We start from the raw sequence: 20,241 nt of genomic DNA on the forward strand, positions 1-20,241 counted from the left end.
GATTGCTTGATTGTGCCCAAGGGTTTGCAAATAGCTACAATTGAGTAGACAACTTTGAGAATGCTTCAGAATTTCGGTAAGTCTGAGATTAGGTGATAAAGTGAAGGCAGCCAAAAAGCCAGCTCAGTATAATTCGTTAAAACTTGGCAGTGAGTTTTGGTAATCATGACCCTCATTTTAGTGAGCTATGGCTCCTGATTTCTGGAGTCCTGTGTAAACTGAGGCTTGGGAAATCCACGAAACTGCCCAAAAAAGAGCCAAACCTTGAAGTGGCGAATGGATGGTGAGGTACTAACAACTTTAGGTGGTGATGCAAGAACTGCCCTAACTGTACAGGGCTGCACAACATGTCCTGGGCTGCTTATTTCCAATAAGTCCTCGCAAAAGTTCAGTTTATTAACTCCATGTTACTAGGGTGTATGGAAAGAATAAACTTGCTCATAACTTACATCATAGCCCATGCTGTAGATTCATGATGAACGTGGAAATGACAAAAAGGGAAATAGTCTCCTGTCATCCTCCCATAACATATCTATGGTGCTCCTGAAAGTTAGCTTTTCCAGGGAAGGGTTAAATTTGGGTACCTTCCTCACTTTCAGATTTGTCTCATCATGCCGGGGTTGCTCTGCTAAGCACTAGGCTGTGGTTCAGGGGGAAAGGACCACTAAGATCCAAAAGAAACCCACGAATATAACAAAGCTTTAAAAGTATTTTAGAGACAGTGAAAGTCACAGGACTGAGTTTCAGATTTCTTGGTAACTTAAGGCCACATTAGCCATAAAACCTATAGAACAGGTTCTTGCAACAAAGCTAGGTGAGGCGGTAAATGTTTCTTTAGGGTGAGGCAGTTGCTGAGAAAGGCCAATAAGGAAAAAGAAAGGGAAATGCAAGCCTAGATGTCGCATATTGACTTTCTGGTGCAGCCAGGCTTTCTGTCCCACCTGCTGTGAAGATTTGAGCCTTTCACTAAACGGGCAGTTTCTATTATGTAGGCATAGATCAAAGGTACAGAGGTGTATTGTCCCTCTTTATCACAGCAAGAGCGGGGAGGTGGGAAAGTACAGCCAGAGGTGGGTGTGTTGTCCCTGAATATCCCTATTCCTGGTGGGACTTTGTCCCTTGCCGGTGCAAACTCTCCAGGATATCTGTGAAGGGAGAAGAGACGAACTGATAAAGACTTGAAAACTCTATTGTGTGTGGAGTCTGACATCAGCTCTGGCAGCTGCTGAAAGGTGGCCCTCCTGGAATGAAGCAAGACTCCCGAATGGCTCAAACCAGCTTTGCAGGAACCTGGTACTGCACCGTGGAGAGCCATGTCTGCCACGGCATGCAAGGGCATGTCCACCTCCATCACTCTACAACTTCAGGAGACTTCAGAGGACAAATTCCCTCCCTGAGCTGTCAGAAAACACAGGAGATGCTAAACTGCAGTGTGTCCCTGCCTGCCACACTTCTCCAGCCATGAGGCGTCAGTAGTTGAGCAGAAGCCTTAGAAAAATTAAACAAACTTCAAAACAAAGTGCTGTGCAGTTAACTGGAAGGGCTGAGTGTGAAGGTATAAACACTACCCACCAGCTCACAAAATTAGTAAGGAATGACTCAAAAACAAAGTGTGAATGAGTGGCATGAAAAGGCACTTAGAGCAGCACAGGAAAGGGCTCAATATAGGTCAGTAAAAATGAAAAGTCAAGTCCTAATCCTGTGTTTATTCACAATGCAGACAGAAAGATCCTTCCTGGATTCAGAAAGAGGTTTGTTCTGTGTAAAGACTGAAATAAAGTGGAAAGCAGGGTGGCAGATGTGGCATAGCAAGATTTAAGGACTTCATTCAACTTAATCTGTCTGCACTCACCCCAACACAGCTACAGAGGGGACAGCCTCTGTGTGTCCACCACGATAGGCTCTCCATCAACACTGTGGAGAGGAAAATCTCTTCTGAAGACTTTTAATGTTGATCTGATCCTAGTTCCTTTTTAATTCTTTGCTTTCACATTGGAATTTAGCACAGCTGCACTGGGACGTCATGAAGGGCTGTGAAAACAACTTTGAAATTGGCTTTCAGACAATAGAAAAGGAAATGCAAGGCCTGTGAGTCAATGACAGATTTCATCTTGGATCAGGACCCAGGGTCAAGCCAGCATTCTTTCATCAGGACCAGCAGCAAGGGGGCTGCTTGGACTCGGGTCATCTGATGAAGTCTCTAGTGAAACAGGAGGGATGTATATAACTTCCTATAGCCAATACACATTGCCTGGGCTGGATCAGCAGCTGGGTTCTTATCTGTTTGAAATTTAATTGGAGAGCAGGGAGCTCTGGTAATGGCTCAGACTCTGCTCCACCTCCTCTGCTTGCATGCTTTGATCTCTTTGAAGGCTGCCTGGTGGGTGATCCTCAAGGTCCTTATCAGTGTGGTCAGGGTTGTGGCACCAGCTGCCCTTTCTTTCTGTCTCAACCTGCAAATGTCACCCAGTGTCTCTCAGGCTCAAGGCAGAAGGGAGTGTGGTGTGATGAAGTGAAAAGTGGTCTCAGTAGTCCCTGAAGGAATAGCTACAGCAGCAACCTGCACTGCTCTTTAGTGAGGTGTAAGTTGGGTCCATCTAAAGAGCACTTGAGGCACTGTCAGGGAGCAGCCAGAGCAGGGCTGACTTCGAGAAGGGCAGGCTGGAAAGTGGAGGTGATCCAGCTCAGGCAGAGCTCCCACTAACCAGGGTGCAGTCCTGCAGCCTCTGGCTGGCAGGGACAGGGCAGGATGCTGGTGATGGGGTCCATCCTGATCATTCCAGGCAAGGTGAGGTGATGAACCAGGTCCAGGTCCAGGACCCAGGCAGAAGTGGTGAGAGACAGGGCTGAAGACAAATCTATACGAGAGGCCTAAGGTCCATCAAGGAAGTAGAACTGGATAGATATATCAGGGAAACAAGGACAGACGACAGTCTGGAGATGGGAACTTCTACAACATAGCTCAGGTGAGGATAGAAGGCTCCTGGCTGATCTAAAGTGAACTCCTGAGCTCTGGACAGGGTTTGTGGCTAGAGACACCAGGTGAGGTCAAGGTCCTCAAGGCATATCAGGCCCCTGAGAAGCGCATAAAGATTGAGCTGTGCCAGATGTTATCTTCAGTGAAGTCCATAGACTTCTTTGGATCAAGTCTTCCACTCTTCATCAGATTAAGTCTCATGGACTCATACTCCTACTGCACTGGTTGGGAGTCTTGTTGTGTGAGACCATAATGAAAACAAAACAGTGGTTTGGAGTTTGTCTCCTTTGCACCACTCAGCAGTGCTCTGCCCTCCCCTTCTTTCCTCTTTCCTGACAGGCAGCAGCTTCAGGTACTGAGCTGAGCCAGAGGAGAGCACAGTGTTGTCAAAGGGGATGCCTAAGAGACAAGACCTTTAGGTTATTGTGCTTGGCTTGTCTGTGAGCAATGACATGAGGTTAGCAGCCATGCCAGCCCTGTGCACCACCATGACAAGGACACTCACCACACTGATGATTAACTGCTCAGTAATGGGGTGACACCAGACTGAAGAAACAACACAGGAAAACACAACCAGTGATCATGCTTTCCTACAGATTTTCATGGCATACCCAACATATGATGAGATCCTGGAACTCACTTCATTAATGCTGTCAAGAGAGGGTCAAGGGGTTGCATATGTAAGACATTCCTATCCTTTTTGTTTAAAGAAAAGAAAAATGGGGGGGGGGGGGGGGGGGGGGAAAGGGAAGAAAAGAGAACTGTGCTTTGGAAATTGGCATTTTTATCTCTAGTGTTTGGCCAGTCTATTACTCCTGGGAGTTTGCTTTTTTTACAGGGACTTTTACAGGGACCAGATTAACACCACCACATCCTTCTGGTCTTTATCAGTCTTCTGTTGGGCTGGGACTGCTGCCTAACATCAGGAATAAGTCAGTGAACTTGGGAGTCTTAAAACTGATCTGGTCTGACTGTTCTGTACTCCCTGTGAAAACAAAGCCCTGGTGGCACATTATGCACTGTTACATGAGTCTATTAAAATTTTTCATGAGCACATTCACAGCACTGTGATCACATTTCTGCTTATGGCTTCTGTGTTCTTTCCAATGGCACTGCTGCAGTTAAACAGAGTGCCATGGAATTGCACTTCTGCCACCTCCTTGGTGAGGCTTTACCAAAACACCTGGGAAAGATATTTCTCCTGCTCAGCTGTTCCATTTGTCTGTGCTACACAAGTACCAACAGAATTGCCAAGTGTTGTGGCATAACACCTCCCTGTGGGGTCACCAAAATCTTGCTAAAATTTACTTGGGGCTAGGTTGTCCAGCTGCTGGGAGCTATTATGTCACTGAGCCAGGGGCATAAATTCAGAGGGTCAATACCTTGCCATACACTTTAGCCCCTGTAATCTAGCCACAAAAGCATCAGTGTCTCTTATTTCCAGTGACTTTTATGGCAAGGAGATGATTTGTTTGCTCAGCGATCTAAGGTAGGAGCCATCTGCTGAGTTTTGCTTGCTGTTGGACGTCACAGGCGGGCTTCTGAAAACACCCCCAAAGTAACAGCTCATCTGCCAGATCTGGACTTGTGTAACTGTGGAGAGATGAGCACTATTCTTAGGGACAGCATTTTGGTGGAGTCACACCTCCAGGAGGTGTGAATCTAGCCCCTGAAAAGAGCAGATGAGAATAATCCCTCACCCACAGACAACATTGCTCTGGTGTCAAGCTTCGCATCTGGAGAGCTCCAGGCTGCCTGTGGGTAACCACGCTCAGACCGGCTCATTTAGGACACAGGTGCATGCAGGGACTGCCCTCGCACAACCAGAGCTCTAGGGCAGATCAGGGAGTAAATGTAAAGCTCCCCATCGCCATCTTTGTGCTCAGCCCATAGAACTGCTCTTCTTAGCTGTTGGTTTTAATGAATCTATAGGAAAACCAGAAGTTTCAGTAAGGCCTCTCAATACCTAATTGCTGTTGCAAAGATTATTCCTCTCCATGACTATGAGAGTCTGCCCCATTGAAGGCAGAGTGTGGGCACAGTGAGGCAGATGATGTATTAGAGGCATTGCTTGTGAAATGATGGCTGCATGTGGACCATTTAATGCACTGCAGTGATTCAGGCTCCTGTAGCACCCCTCCCACCCCAGAGTCAGGCTCTGGTCCAGCTCTAAAGAGTGAGAGGGTTTCATGATGTTAAGCATCACAGAAGAGGATAAGATCAAGAGCAGAGGCCAACTGAGATTTCCCTGTAGCTGGCCAAGAGCCTGAGCTGTCAAAGTACACAGCCCTGTAGTATTGCCTGAAAACATAACCGATTCCTGGGAGAATTGGGTTTGCTCAGCCTGGAGAAGAGACACCTTCAGTGTGACCTAGCTGTGACCTTCCAGTAACTGAAGGGAGCCCATAAGAATGATGGAGAGGGACTTTTTACAAGGGCATGTAGCAGACAGGGCAAAGGAATGGCTTCAAACTGAGGGTGGGTTTAGATTAGATACTGGGAAGAAAGTATTTACTGTAAGGGTGTTGAGGCCCAGAGAAGCTGTGGGTGCCCCATTCCTGGAAGTGTTCAAGGCCAGGCTGGAGCAACCTGGTCTGGTGGGAGGTGTTCCTGCCCATGGCAGGGATATTTGGAATGAGATGATCTTTAATACCCCTTCCAACCCAAACCATTCTATATTTCCATGATTATGTGATAACCTTGCATAGTGCTTCAGCTCTATCTGTGATGTGAAAATGCAGAGTTTTGATTTGGAAAGGCTGAAGTTTTCTCTAGTTTGTCATTATAATTTGCTATTGCTATGCCTTTAGCCCCTGAGGTCCATGAACAAGTTATGTGTTTAATTAGATATATTTATAGTAATTACAAGTTCTTTTTTTCTGGTGATTAATTTTAATTATAGATTCTAGAAAAATGAGAAGATTCATGACAATACTCCCTGTCTTTATCCTCAGGTCTAAAGTGCCCTAGTGTCCCAAAAGACATTATGTACCCAACAATATAATGATCCTGACAACTATGGAGAAAATACTGACTATCCAGATTCCTGCAGTTAAGCATTTGGAAGTTGTTATGTCTGGGGTTTTTACCATGCCTAATGGCAATAGGAAATAAAATGAATGGCTGTGGTTCATTCAATGATTTTCCTGACGTAATTAATGGACAGAAATAGAAGGCAGGAATTGAAATAAACCACTCCCATTCTTTTCTTATTCCCTTCTGAGATTTTTGCAGGCAAAGATCTATAAACTTTATCTCAGTGTTTACTGAGTAGTTTTTCCCATGTTATATGCAACCCTCTGAAATCTGTTGACGCACAAAGGTCAAGTCCCCTGCATTTACTTTTTCCTGCAGCAACAATCTTCTGTTTTTCCTTTGAGTAATTGGTCACAATACTTGTCCTCAGAATAGTGGGCAGATTTCTTTATTTAGATCCAGCTTTTATTAAAAAATCTGCTAAGCTGTGTGCCTGATGGACACAGTCTTGTCAAGCAATTTAGTTCCTGGTATGCTGAGTTTGCAGAGGTTGCTGTTTTTCCATTGCTTCTGTTTCAGCAGTGTTCATGGCACCTGTCCACAACACATACCCCACGGTTAAGGATTTTGAAATAAACCAAATTGAACTACATGTCATGGCATAGACAGAGTTAACCACACTTGCAGGTAGCTGCATTATACCACAAGACAGGCAATATTGTATATATGATGATCACTGATAAATATATTTTCTTGCTGGAGTCCAGTCAAGAGGAGGATTTGGCTAGCTCTTCTACGAAAGCTGTTTTAATTTCTGCCGTTTTAGAGATTTACTCATTTGGCTTGTCCAAGGGATAAAACATGATTTTAATGCTGAAGAACATATGCTGTACTGTGTGTCTGAAGGTAGAGAAATCCAGTAACTGCCAAAAATGGAATAGCTTCCCCCACACATACCTTTCAGTGGTAACCTGAAATAATTGTTTTAGTGCTGGAAACATGCTGATGCATGTCAGTGTAGATGTCGAGATTTCCGATAATTGCAAGGATAAGAAGTGGGCTGTGATTCATACTTAGTAGCTTCTGTCCTCCCACCAGCTTACCAATATCTAAAGGCCATTACAAATACCACAATCACCATTTTCTCTCCTGTTGAACCAGCATATTTATTATGGAATTCAGGTGTGCTTCATGTCTGCCTCCTTGTGCTGTCACACTTTAAGTTCCCTGGAAGGGCATTGTCTGGAGAGCTTCTAGGGGGAAAAATTTAAGGTGTTCTCACAATAGGGGGGGATTCATCCTTCCAGAACTAAACCTGGACCTGTTAAACATCATATGAAAAGATGGTCTAGTACAACTGAAAACTAAAGGGACAGCAGCAGCTGGTAGGTGAGTAGGATGCATTGAACCTGTCTGGCTGGTGGCACATATTGGACCAGACTGGTCAATCACCTTTGGGGAAGAAAATACCCGGCTCTGCAATATCAGGCTTAGGTCTTTCTATGGTTTGCAAAAGACAGACTGGGGAGTAACTACTTCTTGTGCTGGAGGGGCCATCTGAAATTAGAAAAGGAAACTGGAAATAGGGAACAAAGCTGCAGCTCACTTACTGAAACAGTGAGTTCTTGGGTTAGTGACTGTTTGCACAGCACCACATCCAAGTGATTTTTGTGGAGTAGAAACAAGCCACCCGTTGAAGCTGCTGAGCTGAAAGTTTGCTGAATGAGATGAAAATGATAATAATAATGTCATATTCTGCTCCTGAGAGGATGTATACCTCCAGTAGGGTTGTCCAGCCAATGGGTATTTCAAAGCATCTGACAAAAAGCATCAGAAAAATTGCTGTCTTCTGGTTACAGTTCTCAATTTTCTTTGTGCACTGTATAAGTAAGAAGACTGTTAATAAAGGGAAGATGTTGTAAGCAAAAACGTACAAGTTTATCTACCTGCAGCAGCACTGGCATAAGCCAAGCATCATGTTTTCACTCATTCCAAGAGGAATTCTCTGTTTATCCAGATTGGCATGATTGTGTGGGGGAAAAGGAAACACTTTTTGAGCTGTTGGGAACAATGCTATTGCTAAATATAAGCAAGTAAGACACAGTTGAAATGTGTTGTGCTGTAATTTTGTTTCCTGCTTTACCAATCCTTATTTTCATTTTTTTCCCTACAGAACAATTCAATTAAAACATCGAAATACAATTTCTTCACTTTCCTGCCTCTCAACCTGTTTGAGCAGTTTCAGCGAATAGCCAATGCTTACTTCCTTTTCTTGCTGATTTTGCAGGTACGAAATCACTGTGCTGTTTCCAGCAGATTGTTCTCTGTTATCAAAGCCAGTCTATGTTTGGCAGGTGTAATGAAGTGCAAGCTATAGTCCTGGTGTGAATTAGCATCTTAGTAAAATCTTACAGTACATAGAAAGTAGGGCAGAAAAAAGCAATTTTCTCTTTTACCTTTGGATATGAGGGTTTGAACTAAATGAAGGAAAAAAGTTAATTAGTTTTCAACAAATTGTGCAACTTTTTCATGCCCTGCCCTACTATCCCTTTGTGTCTCCCTCTGAGTACTCCTGGCTGTCCTCAGATTTGCATTACTTATTCATCCTGTAGTGTAAAGCCAAGTTGTGTCCTACCCACAGATTTTAAGGTGAATTCCACAGGCAGCCACAAAGGAAAACAGCAAGAAGGACACCACATTTGCAACCTGTGGTGTTTCCCTGGGAAGGAAGGAGTTAACATCAGCAAGTCTCAAGGTTTTGGCTAGTTTGCATAAAGCTGGATATTGCTGCTCCCTTCTCCAGGGTGAGGGAGGTGCCCAGTATGGAGTGTGTCAGACCCTGGCAGCACTGTTGAGCCCTGTGGATTGCAATGGCATTGTGTTGCACTTTGCTCATCCCTGCTGCTAATGATACCCTGAAAGCTGAACGCACCGGATAAATTGATATCAGGATTTCTGCCCCTTTGCACCTTGATGTGTACTCTGCCATTGCTGACTCATATCAGAATGCACGTTATCAAAAGAAGGGTATAATTTTGATTATGTTTCAAGCTTAATGTTTTAAAGTTGATCATTTCACTGCACACAAATTTGCAAAATAATGTCTCAAATGCTTTTTTTTTTCCCAATTTCAGCAAAAAAAAAGCATAGGTGAAATGTGGTTAAGCCTTCAGCAAACCACATATGATCCTTTTTGCTTATTTGCAGGGAATGAATTTTTTAAATTACAGTGCATCTGTATTTTTCAAGACAAGGTTCCTTTTCAGCTGAGCTGAGAGCACATTTCCTGCGTTGTTGTACTGCACTCTAGCTGTTTGTCTGTCAAATTCATACTATTTCAAAGTATTTGCCTTAAATTATTCCACTGTGTGTTTTGCTAGGCCATCTAGGTTGACTATATATAAAAGCACACAGCTTTTTCTTTACATCAAGATAGCCTAAAGAGGGCAGGCATTAGTCTGCATATTCCTCACTCCATCCCTGTGGGACTGTTCCTGCATCAGGAGTGGATGTGATGGGCAGGCTGTGGGGCCTCTGTCTCCCCCTCCTTTGTACCAGACCAGTGGGACATGCATTTTCCAAGAGAGGTGAGAAGGCAGCAGTTGCAGCCTGTACAGCTGAGCAGGGCTATGGTGCCTGTAGGATCTGGACTATGACAGTGCATCAGTGTTAATTTCACAACGCACATGGAGTTGACAATTCCCAGATCCAAACTGAGTACTCTGAGTACTAATGCTGGTTTCACATTGCTTCCACCCCTAGTGCTGCACTTCTAGAAGAAGGGGAGAACTGTGTGGGGGTAAGACATCTCCCTCTGCTTGACTGACAGCCTAACTGAATCACCTTCAATTCTTTGGTCCTCTCACTGTTAAAGATGTAGGAAACAAAAGTGGCTGTGCCACTCTTGGGAGAGCAAGGTCAGCCCTGGCAACAGCTTGCATTGTCCATTGATGCAAAATTTACTTCAGCAAAATGTGAGAAGTTACTGAAACAAAGAACAGAAGCTTTTGAGGGCTCTGCACAGCTGGTTTTGCTCAGATATCCCTTGAGTTCCTCACAGCAGGCTTGCCCATGTCAGCACTTCCAAAGAAATACCCTGGGGATTTGGCAATCCTGATTCTGCAAACAATAATAAAGAGCAACCCACTACACTTTCTGACAGCTCCGTTTTTCTAACTTAAATTATAGCTTGTTTTGGTAGGAAAACATGGGTTCCCTGGCTCTCCCACCTTTGGACGGGGGCAGATCACATTTCAGGGATGGAGCTACATTTGTGTATTTATTCTGTATTCAGGTATCATAGAAAGATGTTGTCTGCGGCTTGATTAGGAAACAGTGATTTTCTGAACTGGCAGGAAATGTCTTAACTCAGATCTTTTCTTCCTACAGTTGATTCCTCAGATTTCCTCACTGGCCTGGTTTACAACAGTGGTGCCTCTGGTGCTGGTGCTGGCTGTATCAGGAGTCAAGGATGCCATTGATGATTTTGTAAGATCTGTATTTCTGATCTGTACTTTGGAGTTGGCCTGTGATCCTTCAGCACAGTAACTGAAATAAACTGCTTAAACTCAGCTGGTGGCAGACACTCACATGGGGTCTGAAAATAAGTCCCCAAAATCTATAGTTTGTTACTGAAACAGGAGCTAGAATTTCCAAATTGCTGAACAGCCCAGCAACTCCACTGACTTTCTCTGAAACTACTCAGCATGTCTGAAAATGTGATCACTCATAGATGTGTCTGGATGCAGGCACAGAAATCTTCTCTTAGGCTTCCACTTCGGAGAACTCATCCTCTGTCATCTAGTACAATTTAGGTGGAAAAAAAATTTGGTAGGAAGCAAGTGCTCAACCCACTTGTGATTTTTCAAACTTGGTCAGCTTTGGCCAAAGTCTGCTGCCATCAGAGCTAATAGTCAAAAGCCCAACTGACTTCACAGAGTGATGTTAGAGCTGAGTTTAACATCTGATTTTCTCTCATTATTAAAATGATTTTGATGTTCAATGGAGCAATGCCAGAACATCAGTGGCCACTTTCCGTATGAGAGAAGAGGAATGAATTTCTCTGGTGTTTACAGACTAAGGTGGGTGGGAGCAATGCCAGCTGAGTAAGAGCTGTGCTAATGTGACATGTAATGCTCTACCCTCCTTCTTCTCTCCAAGAGCAAGCCTGGTTCCTCTTTGCAGTCTGGTTATGCTCTGTGTCACTGCCATAAACATGTGCTGGACACTGACTCAGTTGTGACCCTAATCTGCCTGACCCATTCAGGCAGCTGGGTGGAAACCCAAAATGTTAATGATCTGCCTACGGCTCCTGTGTGTTTGGTTTCCTGGAAATGCCTTTTAACCTTCTGATCCAATTTTCAGAATCGACACAAAAGTGACAAACACGTCAACAACCGCCCAGTCCAGGTCCTGATCAATGGCATGTAAGTCCTTTTTGCTGTAGTTCTCACAGGGAAAAGCATTCTATTAGTAAATATTTTTGATATTTTGTGTGTGTGCATGCACGATTCTCAAGGATCACTAAACAATTTAAAATTGAATTGTGTTTCACACCACTAGTTCATCATGCAGTTTTGGACTATGTGTCTGATTAATGAACCCTAGACACGGTACCAGAATCTGTGCAGACATTATGGCTGTGACCTTGTGCTGACAAAAGCTTTCTCTGTTCCTGGTGTTTATGTTTAAGTAAGAATTTCAGAGTCATGCATTACTTTACTCCTTACCCCACAAGTAACATGCAAAGCTATCTTCTGGGTCCATTTAAACCCAAAGCACTTATTTTGCATTAAGCAAACCTAGGCATTATCAACAAGATATTTCAAATTAAGAAGCTGGAATATCTCCTTCATACATTTCATTATACTTTGAGTATGTGTAGCACTTCTGGCTTAGATGTACCCAAAACATTTCAGCTGCGTGCTTTGGACATTGTACTGCTAGTTCTTTCCTGCAGAAAAAATAGCAGAGGCTTTGGCTTTCGTGGCAGACAGATGTGCTTGCAGCTCCGTGGAGTCCAACTATGCATAGGACACAGCTGTAGACAGCTGGGAGGTATTTTGTGAGTTTTTTCCACACTATAGATAGCAGTATGTTGTGTAAACTCCAACAGATTACCAAACAGTTAAGATTATAAGTGGAAACTGAAGAATAGGGACATAGTTTTTTGGGCTCTCTGCTAAGTAAACCAGTTTCTTAGTTTACTGTGTATTAGTTACTGTGTCTAGGAAACAAATTTTGACACAGAAATTTTATAATGTTTTGCCTTTTTCAAAACCTGGAAACCACAGATCCTGTCCAGTTCTAACCAACACTGAATAAGCCAGATCAAGCTTGAGCTCCCAGTCCTGTTTTGAGACTGATCTTTCTCACCTCTAGAATTTTCATATAGAGCTATCTTGGCTGTGTTGGTGCCTGCAGTTTAGCTGGCTTCCTGTGTGCACATCTGGCTTGGTGCTGTGAAGAACACTGCAGACATGGCTCAGACAGTCAAGTGCACAGCCAAAGCACCTGCATTGACCTTCCTGAAAACTGGCTACTCCTGCCCTTAGTACCACCCAGAAAACCTTAGACAATCTGCAGTTTTTCCAGATGAAGTCTTTCACACAAAGCAGAGAGGGTATTTTGAGGCAATGTGGCCCTTTAAGAAAAGGAAGGAAGGGAGTAGCCACTGCAGAGACAAGGACAAGGACAGTGTGCATGGACTGCACTGCTGTTTTGGGGGTTGGTCTCAACCCAGCATGGGTCAGCCCAAACAGTGCTTTTATTGATTTGTACTGCTTTTGTTTTGTACTATGGTGGTCCTCCAGGTTAGTTTGGATCAGGACACATCATGACAGGCCCTGCTCCCAAGTCCTGATGGCACCTACAGTCTGGCCCCAGGAGAAGAGCTAAGTTCCCCACTTTCCCAAGCGGCATTTGCTGTATGTGCTTACTTACTCGGGGTTTTCTTGCAGGTTAAAGGAGCAAAAATGGATGAATGTCCAAGTGGGGGATATAATAAAACTAGAAAACAACAACTTTGTGACAGTGAGTACCATTTGTCTCTATCCTGACCACAGCTAATCTCTGCCATTCTTATCACTCACAAGAAAATCAGTGGTAGTAACTGCAAGCAGCAGTGCTTCGCAATGCCTGCTGACTGTGTGAATTCATGCCAAGTCTGTCTGTCTATCTGTGCTCAGGCCGATCTCCTGTTGCTGTCGAGCAGTGAGCCACACAGCCTGACGTACATCGAGACAGCTGAGCTGGACGGGTAAGTGAGCCTGGCCCTGGTGTGCAGCCCCTGCCACCGCTGCAAAGCCACCATCCTGGGGACCCTGGGTGCTGCAGGCACACCTCCCCAGCTTTGGCAGCAAGAGTTTCATAGCATGTAGAATAAACCTTGGGTAGGTATCTTGAAATAAAGTCTTCTGGTGGATACTTTTGCTTCTTGAGTGTGAATGACATGTGAGGAGGGGACTTTACTTTTCAGTGAAAGCTCTTCTAACACTGAGAGTTAGTTAGACACATGTCCCTGCAATGTCCCCATCAGAAGCTGTTGGTTTTTTCTCCTCTAGTATTTTCCTTGAGACAGATTATCTGGGTGAAATAATCATAATGGATAACTCTGGTAATCTCCTTTGGTCTGCTGTAGAATAATATCAACGCAAGCACACAGCAAAGGCTTCCAAATGCTGCCCACTCCAGGACACAACTGGCTACAAAATCAGAGGGCTGCAACTTGTATTAATTTGAATAAACTGGAGCTGACTCATCTTTATGACCCAGTTTGCATTCCCTTTTCTGCTTTGCCCAGAACTAGCAACAGTCTAAGTGACTAAGCAAGACCAGAGATTCTAAGAAATTGTGTCTCTCCCAAGACCCTACAGACAGCCCTCTGGACTGTCCCCATCTGATTTCTGCTTAAAATGGGTTTGTAGTTTTCATACACACTAGTGCCACTTCTAAGAGGCCCTGAACTAATGCAGTATTCTTTCGACATTGCATTTCCAGCTCCTCAGCTAGCTAGTCCCAGGACTGAAGTAATCTTCCAGATCAGAATACCATGGGAGAAAAGATTCAGAGCTCTCATATATGCTTAGATGCCTTGGGTTTCAATGTGTCATGAGTGACAGGGTGGAGAGCGCGCTGCTCTGTGGTGAAATTAAGAAGACAGAGCCACTTCATCTTTGATACTATTCCTCAGAATTTCTCTGAATGCCTGTCAGTGCAACTGAAAAAGACAATCTAAACCCTTTGGCCAGGTGAAACAGATGTACAGTATCACAGTCCATCAGGTGGCTAAGGAAGAAAACTGTCCTCAAGAGCAGAAGTGATTTTCAAGGAGAGTTTTCAGTTCACATATGACTTTCAGTTCATGTTTTCTTCTTATGTTGTTCACCACAGTGAAACAAACCTGAAGGTGAAGCAGGCACTGACAGTCACTGCAGAGCTTGGAGAAGATCTTCAGAAGTTGACAGAGTTCAATGGTGAGTATAAATGGAAAATCCACTTTACAGATTATTTGGCCAAATTACAGAGAGTGGTTGGGACACTTCCTTCCAAGCTGTCCAATGCCCCCTGCTAGGTCTTCTCTGCAAACAATGCCAGCAAAACAGAACAGGCACTCTGCAGTCTGTACAACAGGTATCAACACCACCAGTAAAAGAAAAGGTCCCTCTTTGCTTGCAGGTCTTGGTGCCATGCATGGCTACAAGCTGACTCTGCCTTGGTGGCAATTCTTCTGGATGGACACTTTTCTTTTGTGTTAGTCTGCACAAGTTGAGACTACCCACCTTAAAAGCCAGCACAAGAGTTCACATAACTGCACAATATAAACTGTTTTCCCAAAACCTTATGCTTACTTCTGATCTCAAAACATTTTCACACTGATGTAGCAATGCTGATGCACTGATTACATTTATCTTCTGATCAGTGGAACTTCCCAGACACCACACAGACCTGAGGATTAACTGTGCACACAGGACAGGTGACTCCTTCCCAGCCTAAAGCCTCACCCTGAAGCTGCTCCTTTTCTCTCTCAATGAAACAATAAAGACTGAGTTTTAAAATATCTAAAGCCAAGCAGAATAGATGGGCTTAACAAGAAGTGTGTCCTTTCTCAGCACTGTTTCCTGTACCAAATACAAGAAAGGATAGGATAGGATAGGATAGGATAGGATAGGATAGGATAGGATAGGATAGGATAGGATAGGATAGAACAGAGTAGAATAGAATAGAGTAGAATAGAATAGAATAGAATAGAATAGAATAGAATAGAATAGAATAGAATAGAATAGAATAGAATAGAATAGAATAGAATGTTTTAATTGGAATGGATCTACAATGATCATCTTGTCCAACTGCCTGACCACTTCAGGGCTGACCAAAAATTAAAGTATTTTTAAGGTCACTGTCAAAATGCCTCTTAAACCTGACAGGCTGGGAGCATCAATCACCTCTCTAGGAAGCCTGTTCCAGTGAGTGGTCACCCTCTCAGTGAAGAAATGTTTCCTAAGAGGCCCAGTCTGAACCTCTTCTGGTAGAACTTCAACCACTCCCATGTGTCCTGTCACTGGATACCAGAGAATACTTAGCAGCACATACAGAGAAAGGAGCTGTCAAACTCAGAATACTCCATCCTCACACATCATCTGTCTGTGGAGAGAAGATGAGGGAACAGACCAAGTGGTGTTAGTCACGTTCTGCAGTGCTCTGCTGGCTTAGATATGAGGTCAAGATTACAGGAGGAGTTACTATGGAAAGGGGTGGAATGAGTGCTGCTGTCCTTGGAATGCCTTAAAGATTGCAGGCTCTCAGGAAATACTTTTAGATATAGAGGAAAAATAATTTTAGAAAAAAAAGTTTTTGAAATAAGTAGATGATTCCAGGACAAGTGGTGGGGATGTGGCAGAGAGCATAGCTGAGGCTGTCTCTGGTAGAGTTCCTTTTGCCTTCTTTGTTGAGGTTTTATGCAATAATATGTGTGAGTTTTGCCAAGTATCAGCTCAGTAAATCAGGATTTGTTTGAAATTATCGCTGAGGTTCTGGGTGTTCTAGGTCTTGAGAAATATGTTTTTATGTGTACAGTTAGATGCTTAATGTTAATAATTGGAGTGGCATGCCTTAATTATTTTCCTGAGCAGGCTGAAGTGTCTATTAATTTGTAAGCAAAATCTTAATCTTAGATAATCTTTCAAGCATGCTTAGGGTGATGGTTATCTAAGGGCACAGTGTTCTTGGAAGTGCTTAATTAAAAAAAACATTTAAAAATATTTTGGGAAATTCAGAATTTTCTTATTGGATATTTATTTATTCTCTAAATCTCTATTTTACTTATGTTGTAAATAAAAGTGGCCTCTTCACAATACTTGAAATGAATAAAATGTTTCCCAGGATGATTTATATTTGACAGTGTACTGGGAAGAGTGCCTGGAATCAGACCCAGCCTTGCATTTCCCTTAGCAAACCTCAGTAGAAATATTTAAATATTTATGTAACTCTTTATCTAATTACTTTTTAAGACAGGAAGAGAGGACAGGGTTGTGCAGCTAATACAGGCACTCAGTGGAATGCTTAATGTGAGTTATGATGTTTGATGGTTCAGATAAGGAGGATCCTTGCAAAACACTGAATTTCTTTGTTTGATTTGGGGAACTGGGAGACCAGAAAGGCAACAATACTTTCCAGTTACCCTCTACTTATCACAGTTGACTTGGTAGTATTTAACTCTTTATGCTGAAATGTGTTGCAGGTTTCTTATTGCTGTTACTGGGTGAGGGGGACAGGAGGTGTCGTGCCTGGCTCTGGTGCCTTCTTGCAGAGCTACTGGGCTCAGTGCAGCTGCCCTGGGGGCACCTTTAGAGCTTCTCACTCTTTGGTGGTCAGTCTCATTTGGATGAATCCCTTCTGATCTCAAGATCAGCATGCCAGAAGCCCAGACCCACCTGCTTATGGGAAAGCAGATGTGGACACTCAGGGTGCTCACAGGAGCATTGTCCCACAGCAGGCACGGTGTTCCTGGTGGGAGAGCATGCCCTGGGTTTGCTTTGCATTGTGCTGTTTGAGGTTCCAGTGCAAAGACCCTGTTTCGTTTGTGCTTTTCAAGGTGTTTGTGAGGGTGGCAGTGAGATGGGCCTGGTTACTAGAGACTTTCAGAAACAATGGGGCACAGGTCTGGTCCTTGTTGGACTAACCAGATGATAAAATAGAAGAGCAGCACAGTTGTTGGTATGAATTCTCATGCCACATGTGTCACTGAATTTCCTAATTATTCAGTCTTTCATGTCTGATGGTTCGTCTGCCCTAGATTAGAGCTGCTTTTTTGATCATTTGCACAATGTTTGATTTTAAATCTATAGTGGTGAAGACGGTCATGACACTTAAAGCTGTACTTTTCTTCTGGACTCCTCTGGATTTTGTTTCCAGTCTCTTGAGCCTGGTGTGTAAATCTGAAAGCTAGAAGAAGCTAGAAGAACTGTACTCTCTGCAAATGCTAGTATTTTAGTAGGTATTTATAGCCTGTGATGAAAATAACTGCTGATTAAGTGAACAGACTGAACTCTTAGATTGCCTTTCAGTAAGGCATATTTGTATTTTCCAGTTCTCAATACATCCACAGGGCTCTGCTTTGAATCTTTAAATGTCGGGTACAGCAATTGATTTAAATAGTCATTTTTATACTGACGTATCTAAACACATTTTATTACAAGAAATAAATATGAAGCGTGGAAATAGACACTCCAGTCACTTACAGTGTCTGCTCAGTGGCCAAAGAAGGTAGTGGTATCTTTTAATGTACTCCTGGGACTTGTGTTATAAGACATATAAAATTAAAAATCAGTGAACAAAGACACCTCAGTTAATTACTCTTCTGCAGCCTTTAGGCTATGATTCTATTCACTTGGGCTCCTGCAGTTGGAGGGAAAATGAAATAGGAAAAAAGGTGATGTCAGCACTTTTAGCTAAAGTTATCCAGTGACATCCTACCGCTATGAACTTGCTGTGAATGGATTAAAAGTATGTTGCTGGTTCAACATTTCTTCTCACCCATATAGAAGCTGTGGAAACTTTGTTTTGTGCTCTACCAATAAAAAATTGCTGTGTTCAAAGAATTGGATAAATGCAGGTTCACTGTGGTCCCTTCAATTTGAGATGAATATGGGGAAGAAGCAACATCCCAGAACATCAGTAAATGTAAGATATAGAATGGGAATGACAGAGTTAGGAGTCAGCTGTAACTAGAGTGTGAAATATTGTTTCTCTGAGGAGCAGCTGGGAATGCAGTATTGATGACACCGGCTGAACCAAGATTTCCATTTTTGCTTTTACATTCTTTTCACAGGAGAAATCAGATGTGAGGCACCAAACAACAAACTGGATAAATTCACAGGAACTCTTACTCTTTGGGGAGAGAAATATGCCCTGGACAATGAGAAGATGTTGCTGAGGGGCTGTACTATCAGGAACACAGAGTGGTGCTTTGGGCTTGTTATTTATGCTGGTAGGTAAAAAACTGACATGCTGATTGCAAAGTCCAGCAGCACTAGGGTGGGGATACAGCACACCCAGCATGCACAAAGGAAGCAAGTATTTATGTTTCTACCAGGTACAAGAAGAAAAAACTTTCTTGTTTCAGAAATCCACTCAACAAAGTACATGAGGGGAGTTTTGATCAATATGACTAAGAAAGACTGTAACAATTAAATTTGGTTAAGAATTCTCACAAGTGTATTGAAATAAACACTCTGTATCATTTCTATATGATTTTCATCCACATTGGAATATCAGGGTCATCAATAATATTATTGATTAGATAGGTGCTTTTGATGAGCCTAGTCCTTCTATTGTTTCTATACTCTAGACATGTGAAATTATGCGTAATATGTCACCAATAACATAGCAATACCAAATATGCTGGGAAAAGTGATTAAATCTGAAAGAAAGGGTTGAATGTTAAAAGAGTTGAGTCAAAGTCCAGATTTAGTGGTTTTGTGTGACTCTCTCCATATAATCTCAGACCAAATGACTTAAACTGTTTCTGCCCAAGTTTCCCACTAGCACTCCTAAACTGCGTGTACCTGACTTCATGAGAGCTGTGATGGTTATTTATGCTGAAAAGCACAGTGGGGCCTCAGAGGGAATCAGCTTTAGAACAGCTAAGCTTTATTACTAAAATTAACAAGTGTGCTTCATCTCCAGGGCCAGACACGAAACTGATGCAGAACAGCGGAAAAACAACTTTTAAGCGAACAAGCATCGATCGGCTCATGAATGTCCTTGTGCTGGTGGTAAGTCTGATTAATGTGTCTTCCTTTCTTCAGATGTGTTCATCATTTCCAGATGCTCCACCTCTCTGTCCACACAAATGGGGGAATATCAGAAGTGACTAAAGAAAAAAAGAAAAAGTACATCATAATTTATTAGCAGCCTGAGCTCTGCAGTGCCTCTGCCAGCCCATCTTGCAAAGCAAGGCCATTACATTGACAGAATTAAGGACTTTCCTTCTGAACTTGTCATTTACTCTGCTCTCCCTTTTCTCCTCTGCATTTTAGCGTGAGAAATATTTTGAAGCCTACAAAGCCCTTTTTTCCTTCTGCTAATTTTATCATTTTCTATTTAAATAAATATTAGCAGTTCTCTCTCTTCCTCCCGATTTCTTGGCATCCCTGGTGATATCTGCACAGGACTTGGTAATTGAGTTTGCTAATTTACATGATGCCAGCCCCTGACTTAACACGTTAGGGTAAATTATTAGACATGGTCTCTTAATGCTCAGAAGCTGGTGTTTTAAGCAGCTGGGAAATTTGAGAATACTAATCTTCCATAGCAGGCACTGTTCTCAGATTGAAAAACAGATTGAATTTGAGGGTTAAGCTCATCAGTGGTTTTAACAAATGGCAAATACTTCCAGGCAGAAACAGTGATTCTTTCACAGACTTTCTCAAGACTTTACTGCTTGAGTTCAAAGCCACTCAGGGAAGGAAGACACACACTCTGACACTACTTTAATCAATGTTGCTTGAAGAAAAGGGCATTCACTTCAGATTTTATTTCCCCTTGAGTGCAAATTTGTCATGCTTTCCCATGCATGCTGCACCACCTTCAGTTTATGACACTGGGAGGGTCTGGTGGTCAGTGCTCACTGTTTCTGCTTCTTCCCTATTACTCTTGCTCTCCAGATCACCCTAGCAGCCAGCTGGGACAGGATCCATTCCCAGGCACTGGAACAAGCCCTGGGGGAGGCATCCAACAGAAGTCTGTGCATTACAGCAAGGCTGTCCTGAGCTCTCCCTGCCCTCTCT

The 20,241-nt window shown here is 43.1% G+C and overlaps 1 protein-coding gene across 1 annotated transcript in view; it reads left to right on the forward strand.

Annotated features, from left to right (window-relative positions):
- The window catches only part of LOC118699618 (phospholipid-transporting ATPase ID-like), a 54,087-nt gene that overhangs the window by 4,008 nt on the left and 29,838 nt on the right, over positions 1-20,241 (forward strand). Inside the window, exons 3-10 of the mRNA XM_054517866.1 lie at positions 8,127-8,240; positions 10,343-10,441; positions 11,318-11,379; positions 12,913-12,985; positions 13,141-13,211; positions 14,345-14,427; positions 18,282-18,440; positions 19,139-19,227. Of these exons, the coding sequence (XP_054373841.1) occupies positions 8,127-8,240; positions 10,343-10,441; positions 11,318-11,379; positions 12,913-12,985; positions 13,141-13,211; positions 14,345-14,427; positions 18,282-18,440; positions 19,139-19,227 (750 nt within the window). The remainder of the gene's footprint in view (positions 1-8,126; positions 8,241-10,342; positions 10,442-11,317; positions 11,380-12,912; positions 12,986-13,140; positions 13,212-14,344; positions 14,428-18,281; positions 18,441-19,138; positions 19,228-20,241) is intronic.

The sequence above is a fragment of the Molothrus ater genome, chromosome Z (assembly GCF_012460135.2).
Source record: "Molothrus ater isolate BHLD 08-10-18 breed brown headed cowbird chromosome Z, BPBGC_Mater_1.1, whole genome shotgun sequence".
Lineage (NCBI taxonomy): Eukaryota > Metazoa > Chordata > Aves > Passeriformes > Icteridae > Molothrus > Molothrus ater.